General features: G+C 43.5%; 2 protein-coding genes, 1 long non-coding RNA gene and 1 other non-coding gene across 4 annotated transcripts; 2 read left to right on the forward strand and 2 right to left on the reverse strand.

Moving 5' to 3' along the window:
- Nucleotides 1–63: 63 nt before the first annotated feature.
- nup85 (nucleoporin 85) lies at nucleotides 64–12,815 on the forward strand. Its single transcript, XM_056288627.1, has 19 exons — nucleotides 64–1,277; nucleotides 1,463–1,553; nucleotides 1,695–1,851; nucleotides 2,004–2,074; nucleotides 2,164–2,207; nucleotides 2,442–2,511; nucleotides 2,649–2,770; nucleotides 2,946–3,080; nucleotides 3,823–3,945; nucleotides 8,135–8,266; nucleotides 9,076–9,182; nucleotides 9,267–9,350; nucleotides 9,463–9,528; nucleotides 10,171–10,322; nucleotides 10,460–10,577; nucleotides 10,754–10,854; nucleotides 11,282–11,433; nucleotides 11,628–11,729; nucleotides 12,622–12,815. The coding sequence occupies exons 1-19, from the start codon at nucleotides 1,245–1,247 to the stop codon at nucleotides 12,718–12,720; spliced, it is 1,959 nt and encodes a 652-aa protein (XP_056144602.1). The 5' UTR covers nucleotides 64–1,244; the 3' UTR covers nucleotides 12,721–12,815.
- Nucleotides 3,866–10,291, reverse strand: LOC130120026 (uncharacterized). Its single transcript, XR_008810869.1, has 3 exons — nucleotides 10,229–10,291; nucleotides 7,743–7,863; nucleotides 3,866–3,938 (listed from the first exon to the last, which is right to left on the reverse strand). It is a non-coding gene; the product is annotated as an uncharacterized LOC130120026 (long non-coding RNA).
- Nucleotides 7,735–7,890, forward strand: LOC130120163 (U1 spliceosomal RNA). Its single transcript, XR_008810888.1, has one exon. It is a non-coding gene; the product is annotated as a U1 spliceosomal RNA (small nuclear RNA).
- A 117-nt stretch (nucleotides 12,816–12,932) lies between the features above and the next one.
- gga3b (golgi associated, gamma adaptin ear containing, ARF binding protein 3b) lies at nucleotides 12,933–22,795 on the reverse strand. Its single transcript, XM_056288638.1, has 17 exons — nucleotides 22,738–22,795; nucleotides 22,061–22,145; nucleotides 21,890–21,965; nucleotides 21,689–21,787; nucleotides 21,440–21,563; nucleotides 21,171–21,274; nucleotides 20,112–20,192; nucleotides 19,579–19,716; nucleotides 18,885–18,966; nucleotides 18,670–18,780; nucleotides 18,218–18,472; nucleotides 18,042–18,124; nucleotides 17,139–17,278; nucleotides 15,526–15,806; nucleotides 15,101–15,270; nucleotides 14,845–14,955; nucleotides 12,933–14,617 (listed from the first exon to the last, which is right to left on the reverse strand). Exons 1-17 carry the CDS (start codon nucleotides 22,775–22,777, stop codon nucleotides 14,507–14,509), a joined length of 2,091 nt encoding a protein of 696 aa, XP_056144613.1. The 5' UTR covers nucleotides 22,778–22,795; the 3' UTR covers nucleotides 12,933–14,506.
- Nucleotides 22,796–23,930: the final 1,135 nt, after the last annotated feature.

Below are 23,930 nucleotides of genomic sequence, written 5' to 3' on the forward strand. Positions count from 1 at the left end.
GCGGGAGGGTCACAATGCGCGTGAAGGAAGTTTTTAAACAGACGCGTGAACGCGCATTGGAACGTTTCTGCGCTTCTTTTGGCGTTTGCGGGAATTGATCGTTTCCACACGAGCCCGCCGCGTCCTGCAGCCGGGACTCGGACCAGCGAGGCCGTGCGGCGCAAGTCCGCTCCCCCTCCAGGAGGACCGCCCGGCGGCCATTTTGTTTCCACTGTCGCCGATGACTCCATGTGTCTAATGTCATGTAGCGCTATAACGTCACACTGTTTACTCGCACCTGGGGGGTTTGGTCGTGTTGCATTGATTCATTGTTATCACGTACAACTGTTTTTACGCTGCAACAATACGACGTCAGAGTTCCAGTACAGGCAGACTCGAAACAAAAAAACAATAATGATTGTACTCTAAATAAAATACAACGCAAAAAAGACAAAATAAAGGGGTTAACACAAATGAACAAGGACAGGTTGACACAAAAATAAACTTAGGTTGATGATCAGACGATGACAATAAGAGCCAGTATGTTAGGAGTCTCAAGAAACAACAACAACAATGTCAATCTAAGCTGTGCATTTATCTCATGTGTTTAATGTTGTTTTTCCAAGATGAGGGCTGTTTCCATTGCCTTTATGTTAGAAGTTATTTCGCTAAGGGACTTGGAAAAAGAATACCAGACCAGCGTAAAATAAACCGACTATTGGGCTTGGAGCCAACAACCTTGGATTTGTAAATGTGACATTTACCAAGCGAACACAGAATGCTGAGAGCATCATCTGCAAGGAGACGGGCCGGCATGGCAAGCAAGGAGCCGACCACGCCGTCCTTCCTCGTACTCACAGCACGAAAGCGTCGCTCACTCAGACAAACAACAGATGACAATGGCGCCCGCATGGTTTAGAGAGCGAGGCTCTTGGCTTTGTCATTATGTCATATCCGCAGAGCAACAAATCATAGTTTTACATTTTAAATTCAACGTGTGTGCAAGAGAACGTTGTTTAATAGTAGCGTTTCGCGGTAAAAACGCTTTTATGTCATCTATTGGTCGGAAAAAGACAGGCAGTTTGTTTTCATTCAGGCAGTCGTGAGCCCTGCCATGACGTCAAACGCCTGCGACGGGAACCGGCCGGGGGGTCCTTCAACTGAACGATCGAGGCGCGGAAATCCTGTGGTTCGAGGTGTGATATGTTTGCGCCTTGTTGCCGCCAAGGCTTTGACTTGTGTTATTTTACCCACCGGCCTTTATAATGGAGGAAGTAGACGTTGAACCGACCCTCACCGTAAGTAATGTGGTTTAACTATTGGTCATTCGCTCCCTTGCGATGGCAGTACCGACAAGCCCACCTTAGCCGGGTTCAGTGCGGGGGGATTTCAGACGTACATCGCGAAATGCGATGTTCCAGTTGTTCCCGATGAGTTCTTGAAATGCCTCGTTTTGTGTAACCATTGTGCCGATGTTACCCAGGATATTCCGGCAGCCGGTGCTGGGAAGCATCTGGGGTTTGTGTGGGGTCCTGGAGACATCCTGGTTTATGAGACGCTTTACAAAGCGCCGGGTAAGTGTAGACACCAGTTCCTGTGTGAAATGGCTTGTCTCCTCTGAGCCGCCTCTCTTTACTCCTCTCTAGTTGGTCCAATCCATTACTCTTCTACAGACACTTGACCGAATTTGTCTAAACTCAAATCATGTGTGTCAGGTGCCTCAGGTTCCAGCTGCCCCTTCATCCACGAAGTCAGGAAGGACGAGGACATATATTCTCCCATTTTACGCAAACTCTTCAATGAGTCCCATCATATCTTTGTTGGACTGCAGACGATCAAAGAGGACATACCCAGCAAGAATAAGAAACCCCAGTAAGTTTAAAAAAAAACACAAACAAAAACGCCAGTCACATTCACTGGTCCCCCAGTGTATGTGACTGTGGCGTTGTTTTTGTGACCTCATAACAGCAGCTAAAGTGTGCACATGACATTATAGCCACATTAAGTAGTACCCATTTTCCTAGATTCGTCAGCATCAGTAAGAACTACAGATCTGTGATACGAGCCTGCATGGAGGAGCTTCAGCAAGTTGCAGGTGTGGTATTTGAACTGTTATGGTGACAAAGTATTTATTTTGCAATTACGCACTGATCATCGGACATACTTTCTTATTCCATTCTGCAGTGTCCACACAAGATCCCAAATTGGCCACACAGTATGGAAATCAGGTATTGATATTTTTGTGTTCTACGAGACCCAGAAATTACCGCAATACTAAAAATAAACAAACACGCGCGCACCGAAAGCTTTTGATTATAGACAAGGACTGGTGAGGTAAGTGAAAGGGCAAATGACAATGTAATATTTCTCATTTGCCCAAGGGTCCATATTTGAGGTGGTTCAACCTATTGAAACATGCTGCCAGTGATATGCCTTTAAGATATTTTTGTTTGACATGACAGGTGTCAATTTTGCTGGCCATAGAGCTAATCTGGAATCTGTGTGAATTGCTATTCATTGATGCTGCTCCAGGTGAGATTGACTTTGTGCCTGTTCTCAATATCACAAATACGGATTTGATTACAATTTAAAAAGTGGTAGGAAAGTTAAATCCAAGCAAACAGGCCATTGTTGAAGATTGCATCTTTGTTGTATTCTTGATTGCAAAGCGGGTCCCCTGCTGCTCCACCTGCTGGACTGGGTGAGGCTGCACAAAGCTGATGTAGATGAGAAGGCAAGAGAGGTACTGCAGAGTGAGAGTCCTACTGAGCACCACACTTACTGGGATGTGGTGGGTACAACAAACACATGAACCTCTTCAGTTTCTTAAACAGTCTATACACAAACACACAATTTTTTTGTGACCTTTGATCTGTAACATAGTGATATGCTGATCACTGATTTAAACTGACAATTTATGAGACTGAGATCGCAACCATCCCCTTTCTGGGGTTCATGCTGTGTAGGTGGTGAGTTACGTGCTGCAGGGCAGGATAGAAGAAGCCAGACAGATGCTGGTGAAGCAGGCCACCCTGCAGCCTGCTGCCAAGAATATGTACATGCTGATGGATAGCCTACTCAGGAAAATGCCCATCTACAATGTAAGAGATGCACTTTAAATTCCCATTATTGTCTTTCACAATGTAACTTCTGTCTGTGTTTCAAGATGTTTTTGAAATTTCAAGCAGAAACTTGAATGCCGCACATTTTGTACATAAAAACGCTATGTGCTTTGTGTGAGAACTATAAAATGATGTACAACAAATCAATACAACATACAAGAGATATAGTGTGTGTGTGTGTGTGTGTGTGGTTAAATTGTGGTGTTGGGCTTGAGGGACAAGGCATGTATACAAACAGATAAAAGATGTGTAAGGAAATGTACATAGAATAAAAAAAAAACCTACAAAGAATATATGTACATTGACAATATGCCAAGTATATACAAAAAAAACCATAGTGGATGAAATCAGAGCCAAGTGACTCTGTTAGTGTGTAATGCAAGTGGGACAATGGGCTTTTTTGAGGCTGGATGTGGACCCCGGTGGGCATTTACCCTAGTTGAATATGAACACTGGGAAAGTTTAATCCAATTGATGAGGCACACTCAATGCTAAATCTTATTCAGGCATTAGTGCTAATTAGGCTTTTAGTGATGCAAGGGGACCAGTGATTCACAAATGCCTTTAAGCTTGTCTAATGCATATGGACTTCATCAAGAGGCACTACTATTTCTATGATGACATGAATCATTAAAAAAAAAGAAAAGAAAAAAAGAAGCTTCTTGACCCTTTCAGTCCTGTTCATTTCATTAACTCGAATGCCTCTGTCATAATGGTGCAGCCTGGGGGGAACCAGACCTTGACAGAGTTTGACGTGAAGTGGAGGCACTGGCATGATGAGGTCGATCGATGCCTGCAGGACAGCTCCTTTGCCAGCAACCCAAACCTAGAGTGCATCTGTAAGGTCAGAGACACAGGGTCGCCACTGGTCCTAATACCTGCCAGTACCCACTATGTGTTTGTGGCTGGGTCATTCTCCCTGTTCAGCATGTTTATAAGTGTCCTTGTAGACAGCCACCCATATACATTTGCAAGCCAATTATCCGAATAGTGCTGTCTTCTATCAGTTTATTCCAGACATCATTCTACTATTACTACTACTACTACTACTACTACTATCAAAGAAAGTGGAATCAGGTCATGTGGACACAATATTTAAACGTTGTGTCCAGATGACCTGACTCAACTTTTTTTTATTTTCTTAGCTGGATTATTGTGCATCCATAAAGACACTACTACTACTACTACTACTTTTGGCTGCTCCCGTTAGGGGTCGCCACAGTAGATCATCCGTTTCTATCTCTTCCTGTCCTCTGCATCTTCCTCTGTCATGCCAGCCACCTGCATGTCCTCCCTCACCACATCCATAAACCTCCTCTTTGGCCGTCCTCTTTCCTCTTGCCTGGTAGTGCCATAATCAGTATCCTTCCCCCAATATATCCAGCATCTCTCCTCCACACATGTCCAGACCATCTCTATCTCACCTTTCTCACTTTGTCTCCAAACCGTCCAACCTGAGCTGTCCCTCTAATCCTGTCCTTCTTTGTCATTCCCAACGAAAATCTTGGCATCTTCAACTCTGCCACCTCCAGCTCCACCTCCTGTCTTTTCATCAGTGCCACTGTCTCCAAACCATACAACATAACTGGTCTCTCTACCATCTTGTAAACCTTCCCTTTAACTCTTGCTGGTACACTTATGTCGCAGATCACTCCTGATGCTCTTCTCCACACTGCCTGCACTCTCTTCTTCACCTCTCTTCCGCACTCCTTACTTTGAACAGTTGACCCCAAGTATTTAAACTCATCCACTTTCGTCACCTCTACTCCTTGCATACTCATCATTCCTCTGTCCTCCCTCTCATTCACGCATAGGTATTCCGTCTTGCTCCTACTGACTTTCATTCCTCTTCTCTCAAGTGCATACCTCCACCTCTCCGGGCTCTCCTCAACCTGCACCCTACTTGCTACAGATCACAATGTCATCCACGAACGTCAGTCTATGGAGACTCCTGCCTAATCTCGTCTGTCAACCTGTCCATCACAATTGCAAACAAGAAAGGGCTCAGAGCCGGACCTTGATGTAATCCCACCTCTACCTTGAACCCATCTGTCATTCCAACCGCACACCTCACCACTGTCAAACTGCCCTCATCTTGCACCACTCCTACATACTTCTTTGCCACTCCCGACTTCCTCATACAATACCACACCTCCTCGCTCGACACCCTATGGCTGATCAACTTTATACCTCTGTAATTACTACAGTTCTGCACATCATCCCTATTCTTGAAAATCAGTACCGGTGTGGGGTGTCCAGGTGGCGTGATGGTCTATTCTGTTGCCTTCCAACATGGGGATTGCCGGTTGGAATCACCGTGTTACTCCAGCTTGGTCGTGCATCCCTACAGACATAATTGGCCGTGTCTGCAGGTGGGAAGCTGGATGTGGGTATGTGTCCTGGTCGCTGCAGTAGTGCTGCCTCTGGTCGGTCGGGGCGCCTGTTCGGGGGGAGGGGGAACTGGGGGAAATAGCGTCCCCCTGGCAAAACTCCTCACTGGCAGGTGACAAGAAGCGGCTGGCAACTCCACATGTATCAGAGGAAGCATGTAGTAGTCTGTAGCCCTCCCCACCTTGGCAGAGGGGGTAGAGCAGCAACTGGGGGGGCTTGGAAGAGTGGGGTAATTGGCCATGTACAATTGGGGAGAAAAAAAAGGGGGGGTCAGTACTATTATGCCTCTTCTCCACTCCTCAGCCATCCTCTTACTTTCCAAGATTGTGTTAAACAGTCTAGTTAAAAACTCCACTGCCATCTCTCCTAAACACCTCCATGTCTCCACAGGTATGTCATCTGGACCAACTGCCTTTCCACTCTTCGTCCTCTTCATAGCTGCCCTCACTTCCTCCTTGTTAATCCACTGCATTTCCTGATTCACTACCCCTACATCATCAACCCTTCTCTCTCTCATTTTCTTCACTCATCAGCCCCTCAAAGTACTCCTTCCACCTTCTCAGCACACTCTCCTCGCTTGTCAGCACATTTCCATCTCTATCCTTCATCACCCTAACTTGCTGCACATCCTTCTCAGCTTGGTCCCTCTGTCTAGCCAATCGGTACAAGTCCTTTTCTCTTTCCTTAGTGTCCAGCCTCTCATACAACTCACCATACGCCTTTTACTTTGCCTTCACCACCTCTTTTCGCTTTATGCCACATCTTCTTTTACTCCTGTCTACTTTCTTCATCTCTCTATCTTTCTTCTTTGCCAACCTCTTCCTCTGTATACTTTGCTGTACTTCCTCATTCCACCACCAAGTCTCCTTGTCTTCCTTCCTCTGTCCAGATGACACACCAAGTACCTTCCTAGCTGTCTCCCTCACTATTTCTGCAGTGGTTGCCCAGCCATCCGGCAAATCTCCACTACCACCCAGTGCCTGTCTTAACTCCTGCCTGAACTCCACACAACAGTCTTCCTTCTTCAACTTCCACCATTTGATCTTCGGCTCTGCCTTCACTCTCTTCCTCTTCTTGGTCTCCAAAGTCATCATACAGACCACCATCCAATGCTGCCTAGCTACGTTCTCCCCTGTCACCACCTTGCAGTCTCCAATCCCTTTCAGATCGCACCTCCTGCATAAGATATAGTCCACCTGTGTGCGCTTTCCTCCACTCTTTTCTATATCATCCTGTGTTCCTCCCATTTCTTGAAATATGTATTCACCACAGCCATTTCCATCTGTTTCACAAAATCCACCACCATCTGTCCTTCCACATCCCTCTCCTTGACACCATACCTACCCATCACCTCCTCATCACCTCTGTTCCCTTCACCAACATGCTCATTGAAGTCTGCTCCAATCACCACTCTCTCCTCCTCGGGTACCCTCTCCATCACTTCACCCAACTCACTCCAGAATTCTTCTTTCTCTCCCATCTCACATCCAACTTGTGGGGCATATGCGCTGTTAACATTCATCATCACACCTTCGATTTCCAGCTTCATACTTATCACTCTGTCTGACACTCTCTTCACCTCCAACATGGTCTTGACATACTCTTCAGCATTACCCCATTCCCAATTTCTCCTATCCGCGCCATGGTAGAAGAGTTTGAACCCACCTCCGATGCTCCTGGCCTTATTCCCCTCTCTTGCACACACAGTATGTCTACCTTCCTTCTCTACATCATATCAGCCAGCTCTCTTCCTTTACCAGTCATAGTGCCATCATTCAAAGTTCCGCCACTCGCCTCCAAACTTTTACCCTTCCTCCTCTCCTGCTGCCTCTGGACATGCCTTCCCCCTCTCCTTCACCCAATAGTAGCATAGTTTCCACCGGCACCCTGCTGGCCAACAGTACTGATGGCAGTCATTGGTAACTCAGGCCTCAACCGATCAGGTATGGAAATCTGATTTATGATCTGCATATTTGATTTGGCAAAGGTTTTACACCAGATGCCCTTCCTGACACAACCCTCCCCATTTATCTGGGCTTGCGACCGGCAATAAGAATGCACTGGCTTGCGCATCCTGTTGTAGCTAGAAAAGCACTATATAAAATGCAACTTGACTGATTGATCCTCAGTGGCTGGGTTCCAGACATCATTCAAAGTACTTTTTATATATTTTTTTTCCACCCAGTCATCCATCTGCAAGTGCTAACATTTTTTTTCTCCACCTATCATACTTCTTGGATGTATACTTACCTGGCAGGGGAGGTACCATGATCAAGAAGGTGGTTCACCCAGGGCGAGGCTTGACCATTGTGCTCCGGTTGTGCTGACCCCTACGAATTCCCCAAATGTGGGAATCTCGACTGCATAACTTCTGGAAAAAAAACAACAACCCATTTTCCCCTCGGGGATGAATAAAATAAAGTATTCTGATTCTGATATAATCATTTTGCTGTCCAGTTTAACTGTACTGTACTATATATCAGGTTGCACTGTGTTGTGTCTCGGCACTAATGCCACCAAAACACATCCCAGGACATTGTTTCACTTTGGCAAATACAATGATGCTTATTCACATTATTCCTCTAGACCACTATTTCCAAAACTTTCCCATCTATTTTTCCCTTTATCTTGTGTGTCTGCAGATCCTGGTGGGGGATGAGGACACACTACTGGAACTGAAGGACCTGCTGGGTACCTGGTACCACTTCCTGGTCACCAGGCTGCTCTTTTCTCACCCAACAGTCAAACCCACCGAGCTGCATTACTATGCACAGGTACACCACACCCACTGCTGCTACATTATGCACAGTTATACAGCACTCGCTCACTTCATTACTCAATTGTACACAGGCCTTATGTTAATGTGCAGTTTCCTTAATGGCATACGGTTATAGGAGCAACATCTGTGTTATTTGTTGCACACCATAAATACTGTTTTAATTACAAAAAAGAGCTTCGGTTTTATATAGCGCTGTACATGTACTCATTTAATCAATACTCACTGTCATCAAGGACAGTTAAAAAGAGTTGGCATTGTCCAATAGTGTGATACTGTTTTCTTAAATAGTACTTTGTCCTAGTGTCCATTACCCCCTCTCGTGGTGAATGACAATAATACTGTTTTAACAGTATTACAGGACAGAAACACCTATGTAGGAATAACACCAAGACAATCTCAGTGTACGGTTCTCACTATAATCTACAGCTTCTCACATGTACCACTACACACTGCAAGGACATTACATGTCGTTCATATAATACATGTAACTAACTCAGTTAACTACACACTAATCATCGTTAGTGCGTTATTTTATATGTACTAGATTTACTGCTTTTACATGTGCTACATGGAACTACAGCAATATAAAGCGGTTAAATCTAAATTATGTTTGTTAAATGATTGTGGTTAAAATTTTTATTAGTTATTCTGTCACAGAAGCAGTAATCGACTGGGACATTTTGAGCTGAAATCCATCACATTGGTTCTTGTGAATCTGTAAAGTTTACTGTGTGTGTGTGTGTGTGTGTGTGTGTGTGTGTGTGTGTGTGTGTGTGTGTGTGTGTGTGCGCGCGCGTGTTGCAGTCGTGCATAACTATGTTTTTAGACTTGAGGAATGTCCCAGAGCCCCTAGACAGCATCTTATTGGCTGCCTTTGAGTTTGACATCCACCAAGTCATCAAGGACTGCAGGTATTGTACTCGCACACCATTTTAACTGGCCCGACTGTAAAAGCAACACACAATTTCTTCACTTCTATTCTCTGTTCTTTCCAGCATTGCTCTCAACAACTGGTGGTTTGTGGCCCATTTGACAGACCTGCTGGATCACTGCAAATTGCTTCAGTCTCACAACTTGCAGTAAGTGCCCGCTTTTACTGTGTGCACAGTTACATTGAAGTATTCTTATTAAGGAGACACTTTCTCCAATGCTCCCCATAACTTCTAGAGTATTATTCCGTTTTGTTTTAAGCTTTGGCTCCAACCTTAGAGAGTTTCTCCTGCTAGAGTACGCCTCTGGTCTCTTCACTCATCACAGGTGAGCTCTTTTCTACCATATCACACATGTCCAGCTTAATTTTCCAACTCAGCGCTGGAAAGTCTTTCTACTCAAAATTGCAAAATTAATTGGCTTCTTTTGAAATATCAGGAATGGCATAAAAACATCTGCAAAAATAGGAGGGAAATTGTTGTTTCTGCTATATGTGACTCTACACATTATGTTTCTGTAGATAGTAGGACTAGCATGTGTTTTTGCTTTCTAAAATGCACCTCAGCAAGAGCATACATTTTTTGGATGTTGAAAGATAATTTTTGGTATGAGAGAAAATATATTTTGATATAAAATCTCAATCATGTTTTTAGTGCTTATGAGAAATATCCTTTCATGGCTCAGATAATGGATGGATGGATGGGAAATGGTGAACTTTTGCAACCGCTTGTGTTTTTCCAATAATTACTTAGTAAAGTAGCCCAAACATACGGAACGAAGCAATGTAATGCTTAAGTTCACCATTCTGCATGTTCATGCCTGCAACAGAGGGTCATAAGCAGGCATCACTGTGCTTTTTGGGATTGGGGAAGAGGCCCCTGAGGTTGAGATCTATTGGTCCAACAGATGAGAGGACAGGGAAAACAAATGCCAAGGAGCAAGAATGACTGTTGTTGTGTGTATGTAAAGTCTGTGGCAGCTGGCAGTGGACTATTTTGACCACTGCCCAGAGTTTGGCCATGTGTACCTGGAGCTGCAGATCGAGCGGGTGCCTTTGGACACAGAGCGCAAGGCCCTCAAGGTGCTCAGGATCTGTGAGAAGAGACAGATGTCGGAACAAGGTAGGTCAAGTCAATTTTATTTGTATACCTCCGAAGTTTGTATACTGTTCCCCATCTACACCTGTTGTGTGTTCCCAGACACTTAAATTACCTTGTTTACTAGTGTTGAAGAGATCTGACAACCTTCTCCCCCCCAGTGCGAAGTATCTGTAAAATCATGGCTATGCGGGCTCTGAGGAACAACAGGCTGGGCTCAGCTCTCTCCTGGAGCATCAGAGCTAAGGATGCTGCCTTTGCCACCCTCGTATCAGAGAGGTCAGTAGCCTTGATTGGGTTCCAATTCGCTGAAAGACCTACTGACACTAACCACTGATGGCTGAAACAGTTATGTATGTGAAGTTGATGGCAACACTTGATATTCTCGAATCTAGTGTTTTCAATATCACTTGAAAATAGTGTATTTTGTTGATGTGTGTGTGTGTGTTTGTTAGGTTCTTACAGAACTACTGTGCCAAAGGGACTTTCTCTGATTTGGACCTGATAGACAACCTGGGCCCAGCCATGCTACTCAGCGACAGGCTTACTTTCCTAGGTAAGGGTTTCCAGCCAAAGAGCTCAACTTAAATCTCATCAGATCACAAAATCTCTTTCAGTGTGTCTTTGTCACCTGGTTTCTTGCAAAATCCACATATGACTTAATGTTGACCTTTCTCTAAAGTGGTCTCCTTCTGTAGCCATCCTTCCAAAGAAGCTGAATCTGTATAGCGCTTAAAAGATTATTCTCTGGATAGTTTAGCCCATTTCAGGAAATGAGGTCTGCAACTCTGTGTGTTGTAGCTCGTCTCTCGTTATCCTTCATCAAAAATACAAAAATAAATAAATAAATCACATGGACTCAGTACAGAGGGTATCACTGACTATTAAAAGTGTGGAAGGATGCCGCGCTAAGTGTTGTGCTGTGCTAAAAGAGCTAAGCTGACAGAGTTCAAGCTAGTGTGTTGCTTTCCCTTCATTTCCAGGGAAGTATCGTGAATTCCACAAGTTATACGAAGAGAAACATTTTACAGAGGCAGCTAAGCTGCTCCTCTCACTCATGACAGCCAAGATCGCTCCACGAAACTTCTGGATGACCCTGCTTCTGGATGCCTTGCCACTGCTGGAGCAGAAAGAGGTCAGTCTGAGAGCACACTGACCTTTTACCCATTACCCCAGAGCTGTTGCTGTATGGACTTTGCAGAGGAAGACATTATTATATAATTATTATTCGCAATGAAAGCACTGGAAGTTATGAGACCTGCCGTGATTGCTTAAAAAAATTATCTTCCTTTTGGGCAGATAACAAAGCCACAGTTTTTTATTCTTTAGGTGATCTTTACAGCAGACCAAACCTATGAGCTGATGTTTTGTTTGGAGGAGCTCACCTCCTCAATCAAGACTACTGTTCCTAGCCCAGACAGACCCATACAGGTACGCCTATCCTTTCTCCTTAAAACTTGAGTTCTGTTCAAATATTTTGCTATGGTGGCAGACGGGTACCACTTGCCAACTGAGCACCGAACAACCTCAAACGTTTCAACTTCCCAGATCTGTTTTGAAGTTTCTCAGTAAAGGTGTTGGGCTCTGTGGTCACTGCTGGCAAAGCAGAGCTGCTGTGTCAGTCCTGTAGGACATTAATGGAAGCAAGATGAACGAATTACAAAATATTTCATCAGGTTCTAGTGTAATGCAAGCGTAAGGTCTGCAAGGAGGTAAGACAACAACTTTAGAGACAGGGGGCCTTGTTTATGAAATTCAGCTATGCACAAAGTTTGTCTCAGAGAAAATGTAGAGCCTGGGTTAACCCCTGAATTTAGACACCAATGATATTTTGCAAGCCTGGGTGACTGCTAAATGCAAAAGGTAGGCAATAGATGTCAGGAGGAAGGAGTTACAAATAACCACCAGGCATTATTGCTGTCTGTAAGACAAACTTGAGGGCTAATCAATGTGTAAGAACATTTTATAACTGAGGTCGAGGGTTCTACATTTGGCAAGCTGGGTTAGACATTCTGGCTACTTTTCTCCCTCTATTTACTGTTGTTTTGACTCCTGCTCTTGAAGCTTGGCTAACACTCGCAGTTCTGGGCAACCTATACGGTGATCGCAACAAACCGGTATCTGCTGAATGTGTCCAAGAATGGCAGTTGTTTGTAACAGCTTTGATGTCTGCTGTCTACTTGTTTGCTCATCGTTTTTGCTTGAGGAGGGGCCTTGCCATTGATTTGTTGTTATTCACACCCCTGAAAGAGAGGTCGACATTCAAGTGGAAATTACACGTTCTTTTTAAGCAGCTGTGATTCATGTGTTTTGGTGATTTCAGGAAGACGACGTGGAGTTAACCAAGGTTGAGCTCCTGAGGCTGGCACTGGCCAGGAATCTGGCTATGGCCATTGTCAAAGAGGGGACGGTAGAAGTCTGAATGATGGACATTCCCACGGAAAGTCTTTTTGCATTTTTGTATTTTGTATATATAATCAAGTATCTACTGTGTTTTTGATAATAAACACTTTCATGACGTGCATTTGTGTTGAAACAAATGGTTTAAAAAAATATTGGTCAATTCAGAGTAGTGATCCGAGTCATTCTCATCTATGAGCAGGTGGATAGTAAGGATTTACAGACATCAATTGAAAGACATTTATTTCTTCATGCAGCAAACAAACAGCACATCATACATTATATACAAGCCTAACACACTCTCAATATCTATCTACACATCAAACACCAGACGAGAAGTACGTCTATGTACACAGCGCACACACACTTGTGTGTATCAACTATGCTGAGAGCAATTTGAGGATTACCGTGGAAGGGGTTTAAGTAAACAGGATTGGGTGGACTTGTGTGTGTCAAGTTAGACATGACAGTCCTCTGCCGTTCAGCTGTTGTACACTGAAGTGTTTGGCATGATGACAGATTCCCACTTTGCGCTACCACACCAGCTTGAATTCAGGTTTTCGGTCACTTTGAACTTGCTGGGTTTAGAGATGCACTGAAATACTGAACCAAATGTCACGTCCAAAAATCAACTAAAGTCCAATACTGACGATGGCAGAAAAGAGCTGCACTTTAAGGATAAATAAATACAAATCCAGTGTTGTCTATGATTGAACCGTAAAGAATCTATGGGCATATCATTGTCCATTTAATTTGAATAAATTAAAGAAATACACAAGAAATAAAACCAGCAGTGGTTCATAATCACAACTTATTGATAGCATACCATGAATGAGGAAATAAACCTAAGCACTATGGGTTAACCTTCCCATAATGCAACAAAACTGGGGTGTGATGGTGCACTGACAAGAAACAATAGGCTAAATAAGCTACTATAATTGTCAAACACAATATACTTCACCATTTCACATCTCAAGTCTGAAAGCTAAAACGTGATTACTTGATCACTCATGCCCTAAAATGGCCACCAAGTAATATAAAATAATAAATGTTTCTGCAGAAATGAAATGTCGGTTACACAGCTATTCAACAAGACTATCTCACAAATAAGCTTTCAGTTATTTTCTTCCGAGTCCAAACAGGCAACATATCATTCCCAGTTCTCCAGATTCACACTGACGGCGTATGCATATGCTACAGGTTGTGTGAGTGCTCGGCCAAAGGAATAAATAGCGTAGTTATTGTACAGTAGATCCTAACCGCTTTGTTGAAGGTGGTTTGCAGCAGACATCCCAAAACCAAACGACTTGTCTCTTGGGAATCTCGGCGTTTCTTGCCAGCATATTTTGATAAAAACTTAACATGGGTTCGTTTTTACTTTCTGCGTATCTTGCTGTCTTGTCAGTCTCAGGCTGGGCGCTTGTGCAAAGAAATCTTACATTCATATCCGTTAAAAAGACCTTTAAGAAAGATCTGCTGAAGTGTTTGTACTGATACCACTGACTTGGAGACAACATGGCTGTCACTGTGAGGCAGAGATGAAGCATTACAGAGTAAAAGGTTTTGGTGTCTGCTGAGAGTTTCTTGCTGACAAACGATGGCAGATAAAAACTAGCCAACTGAGGGAATGATGAAGTTGAAAGGTAGCATTGTGTTGGTATTTTCACATCAGCATTTTTTTCCCCACCTTTTGCGCCACCATTTTCGTACTGACACCAACTCTCTGGGATATGCGCTTAAAATTAGACATCCCTTCATGGAGTATGGGTTGGCATGGTCCTATTGCGTAGTATTAGGCGAGAGCTTTGCTATAAGTGACCCCATGTCTCTGGTAGGGGGAACTGGTCCACCTCGCCCACCTCATTGCACACAAGCTCGCCTAGCGTGAAACCCAGCTTGTAGCGTAGACGCACCTTCTCCTGTGAAAACGCAAACACAGGGCTTTTCTAAACACTCGAACATCTCATGTAACCCAGTGCCCCTCCCAGCCGCTACCGCCATGACAAAAACTTTAACTTTCCCTGCAAATCATCCACTTCCGAAAATACAAAATCCATATTTGTGCATCGTACATATACACTACCATAATCGTCTGTGATCTGTGTGTTTCCATAATCTGCATGTTTTAAAGATGTTACTACAGTACCTTGGTTGGGTTGGCCAGCAGCATGATCTGGGTGATGGAAGCGGGGGGAAGAATGGGATTGAAGGGGGCAAGCTCTGTTCCTGATGGAGGCTGCAGCTTCACCTTCATTGACTGGAGCAGAGTTAAAGATGATAGCACTCTGAAGACTTAGTTCACGTTAGAATCTGAATTTATATGATGAAGAAAATTTGCAAGATTTTTGGTAGCTGAAACGGTGCAATTATGCATAGTGTGTGTGTGGAGAGGTTGTCTCTACCTTGGGTACAGCAGCCTGGAGTGTCACATTGTGGACAGGTAGGGGAGCCGTATTGAGCATGGACACCACCATTACCAGTACATCAGGCCTGCCAGGGGGACAATCTGATGCAAAGTTGAGCAGCACACGGACCCCATCCTTATCATAAGCCGTCACAGGTAGTACTTTACCTGGGGACAGACAAGGCAAAGATTATCAGGGGACTATGGTGGACATGGACCTACCAGTTTGACTTTGATTGGATATTACCAATCTACTGACACTCCCCATAGCTCTCCCTCCATGTATTATCAGTCTTACTATTCATCTGTTCCAAAAGTTCTTTTTTTTTTTTAACCATCACCGTCTGCCTACCTCCCTCTGTCCCCTTCTCCTTCCCTCTTCATGTCTATCCATCCCACCCTACCTGCCTCTCACCCACTCACTTGGTCTGATGGCCTCCAGAGGAACATGCACATTGCCTAGGGACACCTCTGGTCCTCTAGAGGGGCTACCCTGGAGAGGAGGGTGGGAGGGGGACAGGGAGCGGAACAGCGGGCTGCCTGGGGCAGAGCCCAGACTCTGGGCCTTGGCGTGGGACACAGCGGGGGAGCCGGGCATGGCGGCCTGAAGGAGAGCGGTTGAGATGGGTGCACACTGCCCGGGCATGGAGGGGAGTACTGCCACTGGCATCCTGAAGCCACTGCCCATCGTCTGACTGGGCAAACTGAAAATCACAGTTACAACATTACAACGAATCCTTCATGGAGAAGCAATGCCAAGTATATCATGTTAAGGATACGACCTGTTTTTTACAACCTAGGTCTTATTTTTGCAGTTTTTGTATCATTTTACTTACCTCACTGCAGAAAGTTTGGACATGGGGCCACCGATAGAAAGGTTTATAATGGGCAACTGAACACGAGCAGCTGACGTGTCAAGTCCAATTTTTCTTTTTCAAATTTTTTTCTCCCCAATTGTATCCGGCTAATTACCCGACTCTTCTGAGCTGTCCCGGTCTCTGCTCCACCCCCTCTGCCGATCCGGGGAGGGCTGCAGACTACCACATGCCTCCTCCGATACATGTGGAGTCGCCAGCCGCTTCTTTTCACCGGACAGTGGGGAGTTGCACCAGGGGGACGTAGCACATGGGAGGATCACGCTATTCCCCCCAGTCCCCCCCGAACAGGCGCTCCAACCAACCAGGACACACACCCACATCCGGCTTCCCGCCCACAGACACAGCCAATTGTGTCTGTAGGGACGCCGACCAAGCTGGAGGTAACGCGGGGATTCGAACCGGAGATCCCTGTGTTGGTAGGCAACGGAATAGACCGCCACACCACCCGGATGCCCCCATAAAGTCCAATTTAACCCAATTATGTAAAGCATGTATTTGAAAATGAAAATGCAAGTTAAAAGTTATGGTGAAATATCTGATATTATCTGAGGTCCAACCACTTGACTGAGCTGCTTTCTGGTTCAGCTTGCAGGAACGGCCTGCCTGTTCTTCCTGCAGGTTGCGGTATTCATCAGTTAACTACCTGGCCAGTGCGACTGAGAAGTCATAGATAACGGGCAGTCGTGAAGAGTGTAACCGAGGCACTAGGTTCTTGTTGTTGAAAGGACATGTTTAAAGCTCATGTTCAGCTGCCGCATAAGACACTGTTTTAAAGAGATGTCTAGCAGTGGTCTTGTGTCCAAAGTCTCCAAAATGAAACCACTGAGTGAAATAACATATGCATGTTGGTAAAAACTGACTAAGGCCCTGGTTGTAAAAAAAAAAAGAAAAGTATTATCCTTTTAGAATAAATATGAAAACGTGAAGTACAGTTTGTGAGGATTAGTCAGTTATATCATCAAGGTAAGAATAGTGAATTTGACTCAAAACAACCAAGTAAATACAGTGTAAACTTGTGTTAGAACACCACCTCTCCATTTCCCCAAATGAAAAGTATACCAAAAGGACATCAATAAACTGAAAAAAGAGAGTTTTTCTGGATGTCCAAGTTTCTTAATCTGAGATGAAATGAACTTGATTCAACTAATGAACATGTACATTTTCTGCTCTCCAAAGCCCAGCATAGCCAGATCTTGTAAATCCTTGAGGGAATGTGTGACGGGGGGAGGTCCTGCTGGGGGCAACATTGGACCTGAAAGAGCTATGCTACCAAACAGGTCCTGACTCGGTTCTGGGGCCTGCAGAGGAGAAGTAGGAATGTGAGGTTAGATGAAACGTGTACACAGAATCGACCTGCTGCTCATTCACACTTCCTCATACCACTGTTTCAGATGGAACTACTTGATGAGTGAGTGATCGACAGAGTCTGGAATTCAGACTCGAGTCAGATTTAGAGCGCTCACAGTGTTGTAGGATACAGTTGGTTATAAAACAGATTCTAAAATTTTATGTGACATGATACGCATGTTCCATTTTACCATCTGACAAACGGTCATCATTAAGCGATAAAATAGGTAGCTTCTCTCTCACTCTCTAAATTCTTCACTGAAATTCAGATTTGGCTAATCAGAGTTTTGAAAGCAACAGATATCCACAAAACAATGTAGAAGAGCAGGTACTAGCCACAAATCATGTCTGACAACACATTTTGAGGACTGTTGCTCAGATGTTAACATGGGCAGTCAAAACTAAAATGGACAGAGTAGTTCTTTCTCAATATGAGACAAATATAGTGGAAGTGACGTGATAATTTGCAGCTAAGTTTGCCATATTTTTCTTTTCATTACTCGAGGAAACGCATGTCAGATGCAAGTTCCTCCAATGCTGTAATAAAATTTGAATATTTCACAGCTATTGAAGAGTGAAACACTAATGGTCGGATAAATGAGCCGAGTTTGCCTAGATGTCACTTTACTACACCGAAAAAACAAAAAGCCTTACCAAATGCTAAAGCTAAGATTAGCCACCTGTATACACACTAGAAGGAGAAATGAGTGGTACCTGCAAAGCGTTCCACTGACTGGGTTGCTCACTGAGCATGGGTTTTGACTGGCTGCTCAGAGAGGGGACAGGATCACTCAATCCTGAAAGCAGGCAATGGGAATATTGTCATAAAGCCACATCATGAAAACAACTCCAGTACATTGTCACTCTTGAAATAATGCATCAGGAAGTACCCAAGGACAGTAGTTCATCATCGAGCAGAGAGAGAGAAGCGGAGCCCTTGTGAATGGCTGGGTGGCTGGGGCTGCTGGTTTGACTGCCATGGGAACCGCCTGGTCGTTTGGGAGGAGGAGGCAAGACCGGGATAGGGAAAGTCATGGGACTGGCTGAGATGGCATCCGAGGGCTGAGTAGGTGGGCCAGGTTGAGGAGGGCTGGGAATGTCAATGCCAGCTATGTCAATCAGTGTCTCTGTTGTTTCACTGCTCCCTGTTGTGTTTGGGGGGGGGGCGGGAAGGAGCAAAAGAGAAAGAATGAGAGATAGCGATAGAGGGATAGCACCCACAATAGCTCATGATAACTGCACTGCATGCATTAGGGACATTAGCTTATAACAACTGTCAAGATACTCGTTGGTCAGAAAAGAAATGCAGTGTGTTTATGTGCATCTTTCACTATTCTCATACCAGCTGTAGTTCTACACTCTTCACCATCACCACCGATGGTCTGCCCTTCAACGATCTTCTTATAGGAGTTGATGACCTTAGAAAGGTCATCACTGGCCTGCAAGATGTCACCTGAGGGGTTTAAAGTAAAAAGGTGTTTCTGTATGCAGCAAAAAGATAACATTAAAGCAGATGACATCTCTGGTAATTAAGGAGAACAACAAACTTGTTCTCACCCAAACTTGAATCATTATCCTCCGTCTCGGTGGCCATTTTGAAAGCAGCTCGTCTCAACTTGTCACAACGCTCATAGAGTTCCTGGGGCGATAATAGATAGTCAAAACATCAGAAAAACAATTTTATTTCAGTCCTTGTTGAAACAAACTGATGTCTGTCAATGTTATTGCTATGCTGATATGTTTAACTGAGAGTCAGCTGTGCACCAGACAGACAGATGTTTTCTGCCAGAAGCTGTTAACCGTCTTCTTCGCCGTTATTATTCTATATGAACTTTCTTGCTGAGACATATGGTGATGACTGTCTACTGTAATGCTGTTTAGTGTACCGGACAGGGGTTCAGTGTGGTGATGTAAATAAACACCTGATAGATTGTTGAGTTTATGTTCTGTGTATTATTATTTACTGAGGCAGTGGTTGTTGTATGTCTCTATGATGTCAGAGATGTGTGAAGCATGTGTATGGATAACATCATGGTAATCACAACTGATAATGCCTGTGACATTAGCTTTTATATCATGAATTCTTGCTCAGTATTTTGTGAGTGAGGCAGCTACATTTATTTAAGATATTGTGTGTGTGTGTGTGTGTGTGTGTGTGTGTGTGTGTGTGTGTGAGAGAGCAATATTTAGCCTACTTATTTTAGCGTGTCTATGTGCATTTTTGTATGTTTGTTGTATACATGGGGTCCACCTTGATGATGTCCTTGTCTGAATCAGTGGAGCTGTCCTTGTCATAATGTGTCAGCATCTCGGCCAGCAGCTTGACATTGGTGTTCACCTCCTCCAGAGTGTGCATACGTTTTGTCATCTTTTGCACCCGTGCATCATCCTGAAACAGAAAAACAAAAACAACAGCACAACAAATAAAGCAAAAAATACTGAGCACATCATATAGGAGAACCATTAAAAACAACAGTGCACTTTTTAGCATTTCGCAGAACATCTTTACAACATGGAATCAGTTACAATCAAAACTCGATGAGAGGAACTGCGAGTGACAAACTAACAAGACAGCAAAATGTTAAAAGATTCTTGTGTCACTAAATCTGAGGTGGCAATTTCTAGTCCAGTGATGAATCAACAGGTGAATTTTCACCTGACTGACTGATAAAGCAATCATAATTTGCTAAAATAATGTGGGGTTCTGTACTGACCCCCATATCTTTGCATTAAATGTTAATCAAAACACAAATCTTGTATATTCAGAAATCTGGCATCGCTCACTTCTTTCACCATGTTTTTGATCAACCTGTTGGCTTCCTGGAGGTCCTCTGGGTTTTTACTCCGAAGAAGCTCAGCAAGCAGCTATGAAAAACACACACACACACACACACCTCTGTCAGTTTCCTTCCACAATTCCAGGTATGCCCCCCTCGCCCCTTTTCACTTCTGTGGAGATGACTTCATAAAACAAGTTGAATACATTTGTACAAGCAATATAAAAAATGAAAACAAAGTTTCCTTCATTACAAACACTTAGCTCCATCTGAATGGGATGGTTGAACCTTACTGTGTGGATAAGAAAACTGGAAACATCTGCTGACCCGTAAATATGTCAATACTCAACATAACCAGAACTCCTTCAACCCAATAGGAGATACATTATAGCATGACGCAAATACAGTCTTATCTTGAATACAGTTTGTTATATTATGTTCAGTTTGTTCTAATTGCTTTGTTCTTATTAGTGTCACATTATATTCTGCAGTAATTTCCCCTCAATAATCAAAAGTTTAATCTATCTATGAGGAAGCAATGTTTCCTTCACTTATTTAGCTGAACATCACAATTTGTTCAGTTTGCTACACATCCAACTCTTGTTTCAGTAAATATGGATATTTGAAAGAAAATAACGTTTCATATTTATTGTAAATCAATATACTCTGCACACATTTATATTCAATATAAACGTTCCTTTTCAAACAAAGTTCAATTGTTAAGATGCATATTTGGAAACATATCAATTTGTTTACAAAGATTTTCTTGTGTGCAAATAAATGAAAATTTGCACATATCTATCTTTGTTCTCTCACATTCGAACAATGAACAACACACATCAGTGAATCACAATAAGTTGTTAGGTTGTACATCTGCCAATGATGCAGTACCTTTGTCTCTTCAATTGCTATAGCACTTGGGTTTGCGAGACTACTTGTATGACCTTGGTACTTTTGACTTATGTATACCTTAATGCAGTGCCACTGCAACAACCCAAAAAGATCATGAATACTTTGGTACAGCTGAAAGACTGTGGTAGAACCTTGACTTCTCTACCTGTCTCACCTTGCCCATGTCCTCGTTTTCAAACACAGGGTTCTTGGGGCGTGTAGGAGGTGAGGGCACTAGAGTCTTGTCAAGCGGCAACTCTGGATCACGGGTCACAAGGCCTGGAGGGAGAAAAGGGATAATTGGACCAATACAGTCCTTTTAAGTCAGTTGTGGAAGCATTCCCACAAGCATCAAACAGTAGACCCTCTATGCAAATCATACAGGTTGAGCAGTGACTAAGGGAAAAAAAGAAGTAAGTGTATTCCATCCATTTCTCAACTCACCCTGTCTTCTCAAAGTCTGGTAAGCTTCACTGATCTTGGTTTCATTGGGGAAAGCGACCGTCCAGCTGTAAAGCATCTCTATGATCTTTGCCTTCACCTTCTCTGGTACGTTATCACCCAAGTACTGGACACAAGGTGGAACAGGGAAGAGAATGAAGAGGACACAAAGGCGGGGGACTTACCATTAATGCAAAGCCATAACCATTTGTGGGACAGGAGTGTGGAAATATCAGTGCAGTATTAGCTCACCTTTGGAGACACAACTTTGATCAGTTCATTCAAAAATCGGTACTTTCCAATTTCATTATGAAACCTTCTCCCACAGTTCTTCATACATGCCTCCAGCACCTGCATAAAATCCCAAAGAGTGAAATGTATACCTAAACCGAAGGTTGAAAGTCAATGGGTGATGCAAACAGTGCATTGACACAACTGAAAAGCCATTCTTACCGTTAACGCCTGAAGTGCCTCCCATTCTTGTGGTGAATGGATTTTATGGATGAGCAACTTTACTGCTATCTGGGGACTGCAGGAAATGTCAGAGGACACGTTTGTTCATTCAACATTCTCTCACAGCGGTGGACAAAATGTTTGGTGGGCTGATAGCGTGCATAGATTTACCCTTCCAGTTCCTTGTTGATCTGGTCACAGAAGCCAATGATATACTCCCAGTCCTCCTGTCTGTTTGTTGGATGGGTGGCTTTGTCTGTCAGTTCAGGAAAGAAACATCCTCACTAACGTTGATTTTATGGAGGACTCTTGTTTTTTAAAGAAGAGCAGCACAGCCCAGCTGAGTGCACACAGCAGTTTACAATGCTGACTGACTCAGTGTCTGGTGATTAACACGACAATGCACCGATTGTTACCAAAACTCCACCCTTTTGTGCAATAATGTGGCGTGCGTTGCGCTAGTAATGAGAGCAATAATACAAAAAAAGAGAACTCTGACAAGTGTACAAGTCTTTCACATTAAAACTGCACTTAACGCATTAATTAAACCAGCTTTCTGTATATCTCGACTACTCTTAACTAACAGTTGACAAGTGCCACCACATCCCACGTACGAAAGGAAGACCCATAGTAGAGAAGCTGGTGCAGATCCAGTTTAGAGCTCTCCACCCAGTCCTGCCTGCCTGCTAAAGATGCTGCTGGGCAGAAAAACGCTACCGTGGAGGCTGTGGCAGATGAGTCATCGGTGCAAACTCTTACAGAAACAAGATTATTGTCTTGTCATCGGGGACAACACCGCTAGCTAATTAGCGACTATATTAATTCATTAAGAGGATTAAATCACTCACTGAGCCAAGACTCGAGCGACTCCCCTTCCTGGTACGCCATAACACTACAAACATTACGCGACGTCTTCTACTTCTTTGCGTTTTTGGGCGGATTGCAATACCGACTATTAAACCCATACCGCCACCTACCGTACCGGAGTATCAGCTTCTTCTTCTTCGTCTTCGACTTCCTCGTGTTTATTGGTGGTTGCCAAACAACGAATTAGTTAATTTCCGCCACCAGCTGGTACTATGGCGTGTGGCTCAGAATGTGTATTATTTACGTTATTCCCTCCCAAAAGAGTCAAATCTTAATTAAATGAGTTACTCTAAGAAACTGAAACAAGACTTTATAACATTCAAGTTAAATCCTTCTGTAGAATATCTGCTAAATCAAATTGTACTTTTATTTTCCTGAGATTTTGAGTCAGACGTCGTCTTGCAATACCAACTGTTCAGCGCATCCCGCCGCCTACTGTACCAGAGTATCATCATCATCATCATCATCATCATCTTCTTCTTCTTCTTCTTCGCGTTTATTGGTGGTTGGCAAACAACGAATTAGTGCATTACCGCTACCAGCTGGTATGGAGTGTGGATCAGAATGTGTATTATTTACGCTATCCCCCCCCCCAAAAAAGTCAAATCTTCTTAATTAAATGAGTTACTCTAAGAAACTGAAACAAGAGTTTATAACACTCAGTTAAATCCTTCTGTAGAATATCTGCTAAATCAAATTGTACTTTTATTTTCCTGAGATTTTGAGTCAGACGCCTCCTTGCAAAACCAACCGTTCAGCGCATCCCGCCGCCTACTGTACCAGAGTATCATCATCATCATCATCATCATCATCAGCAGCATCATCTTCTTCTTCGTGTTCATTTGTGGTTGGCAAACAACGAATTAGTGCATTACCGCTACCAGCTGGTATGGAGTGTGGATCAGAATGTGTATTATTTACTCTACCCCCCCCCCCAAAAAGAGTCAAATCTTCTTAATTAAATGAGTTAATCTAAGAAACTGAAACAAGATGTTATAACACTCAGTTAAATGCTTCTGCAGAATATCTACTACTACTACTACCTTCGGCTGCTCCCGAATCTAGAATAAAATGCAAAAAAAGAAGACCACAACTATATTCTATTAAACAAGCCGTTGTTTATTAAGAAATCTATTACCCCTCTCTGTATTTCCGACACCTTACCTCCATTTAA

The sequence above is a fragment of the Lampris incognitus genome, chromosome 10, assembly GCF_029633865.1.
Source record: "Lampris incognitus isolate fLamInc1 chromosome 10, fLamInc1.hap2, whole genome shotgun sequence".
Classification (NCBI taxonomy): Eukaryota; Metazoa; Chordata; class Actinopteri; order Lampriformes; family Lampridae; genus Lampris; species Lampris incognitus.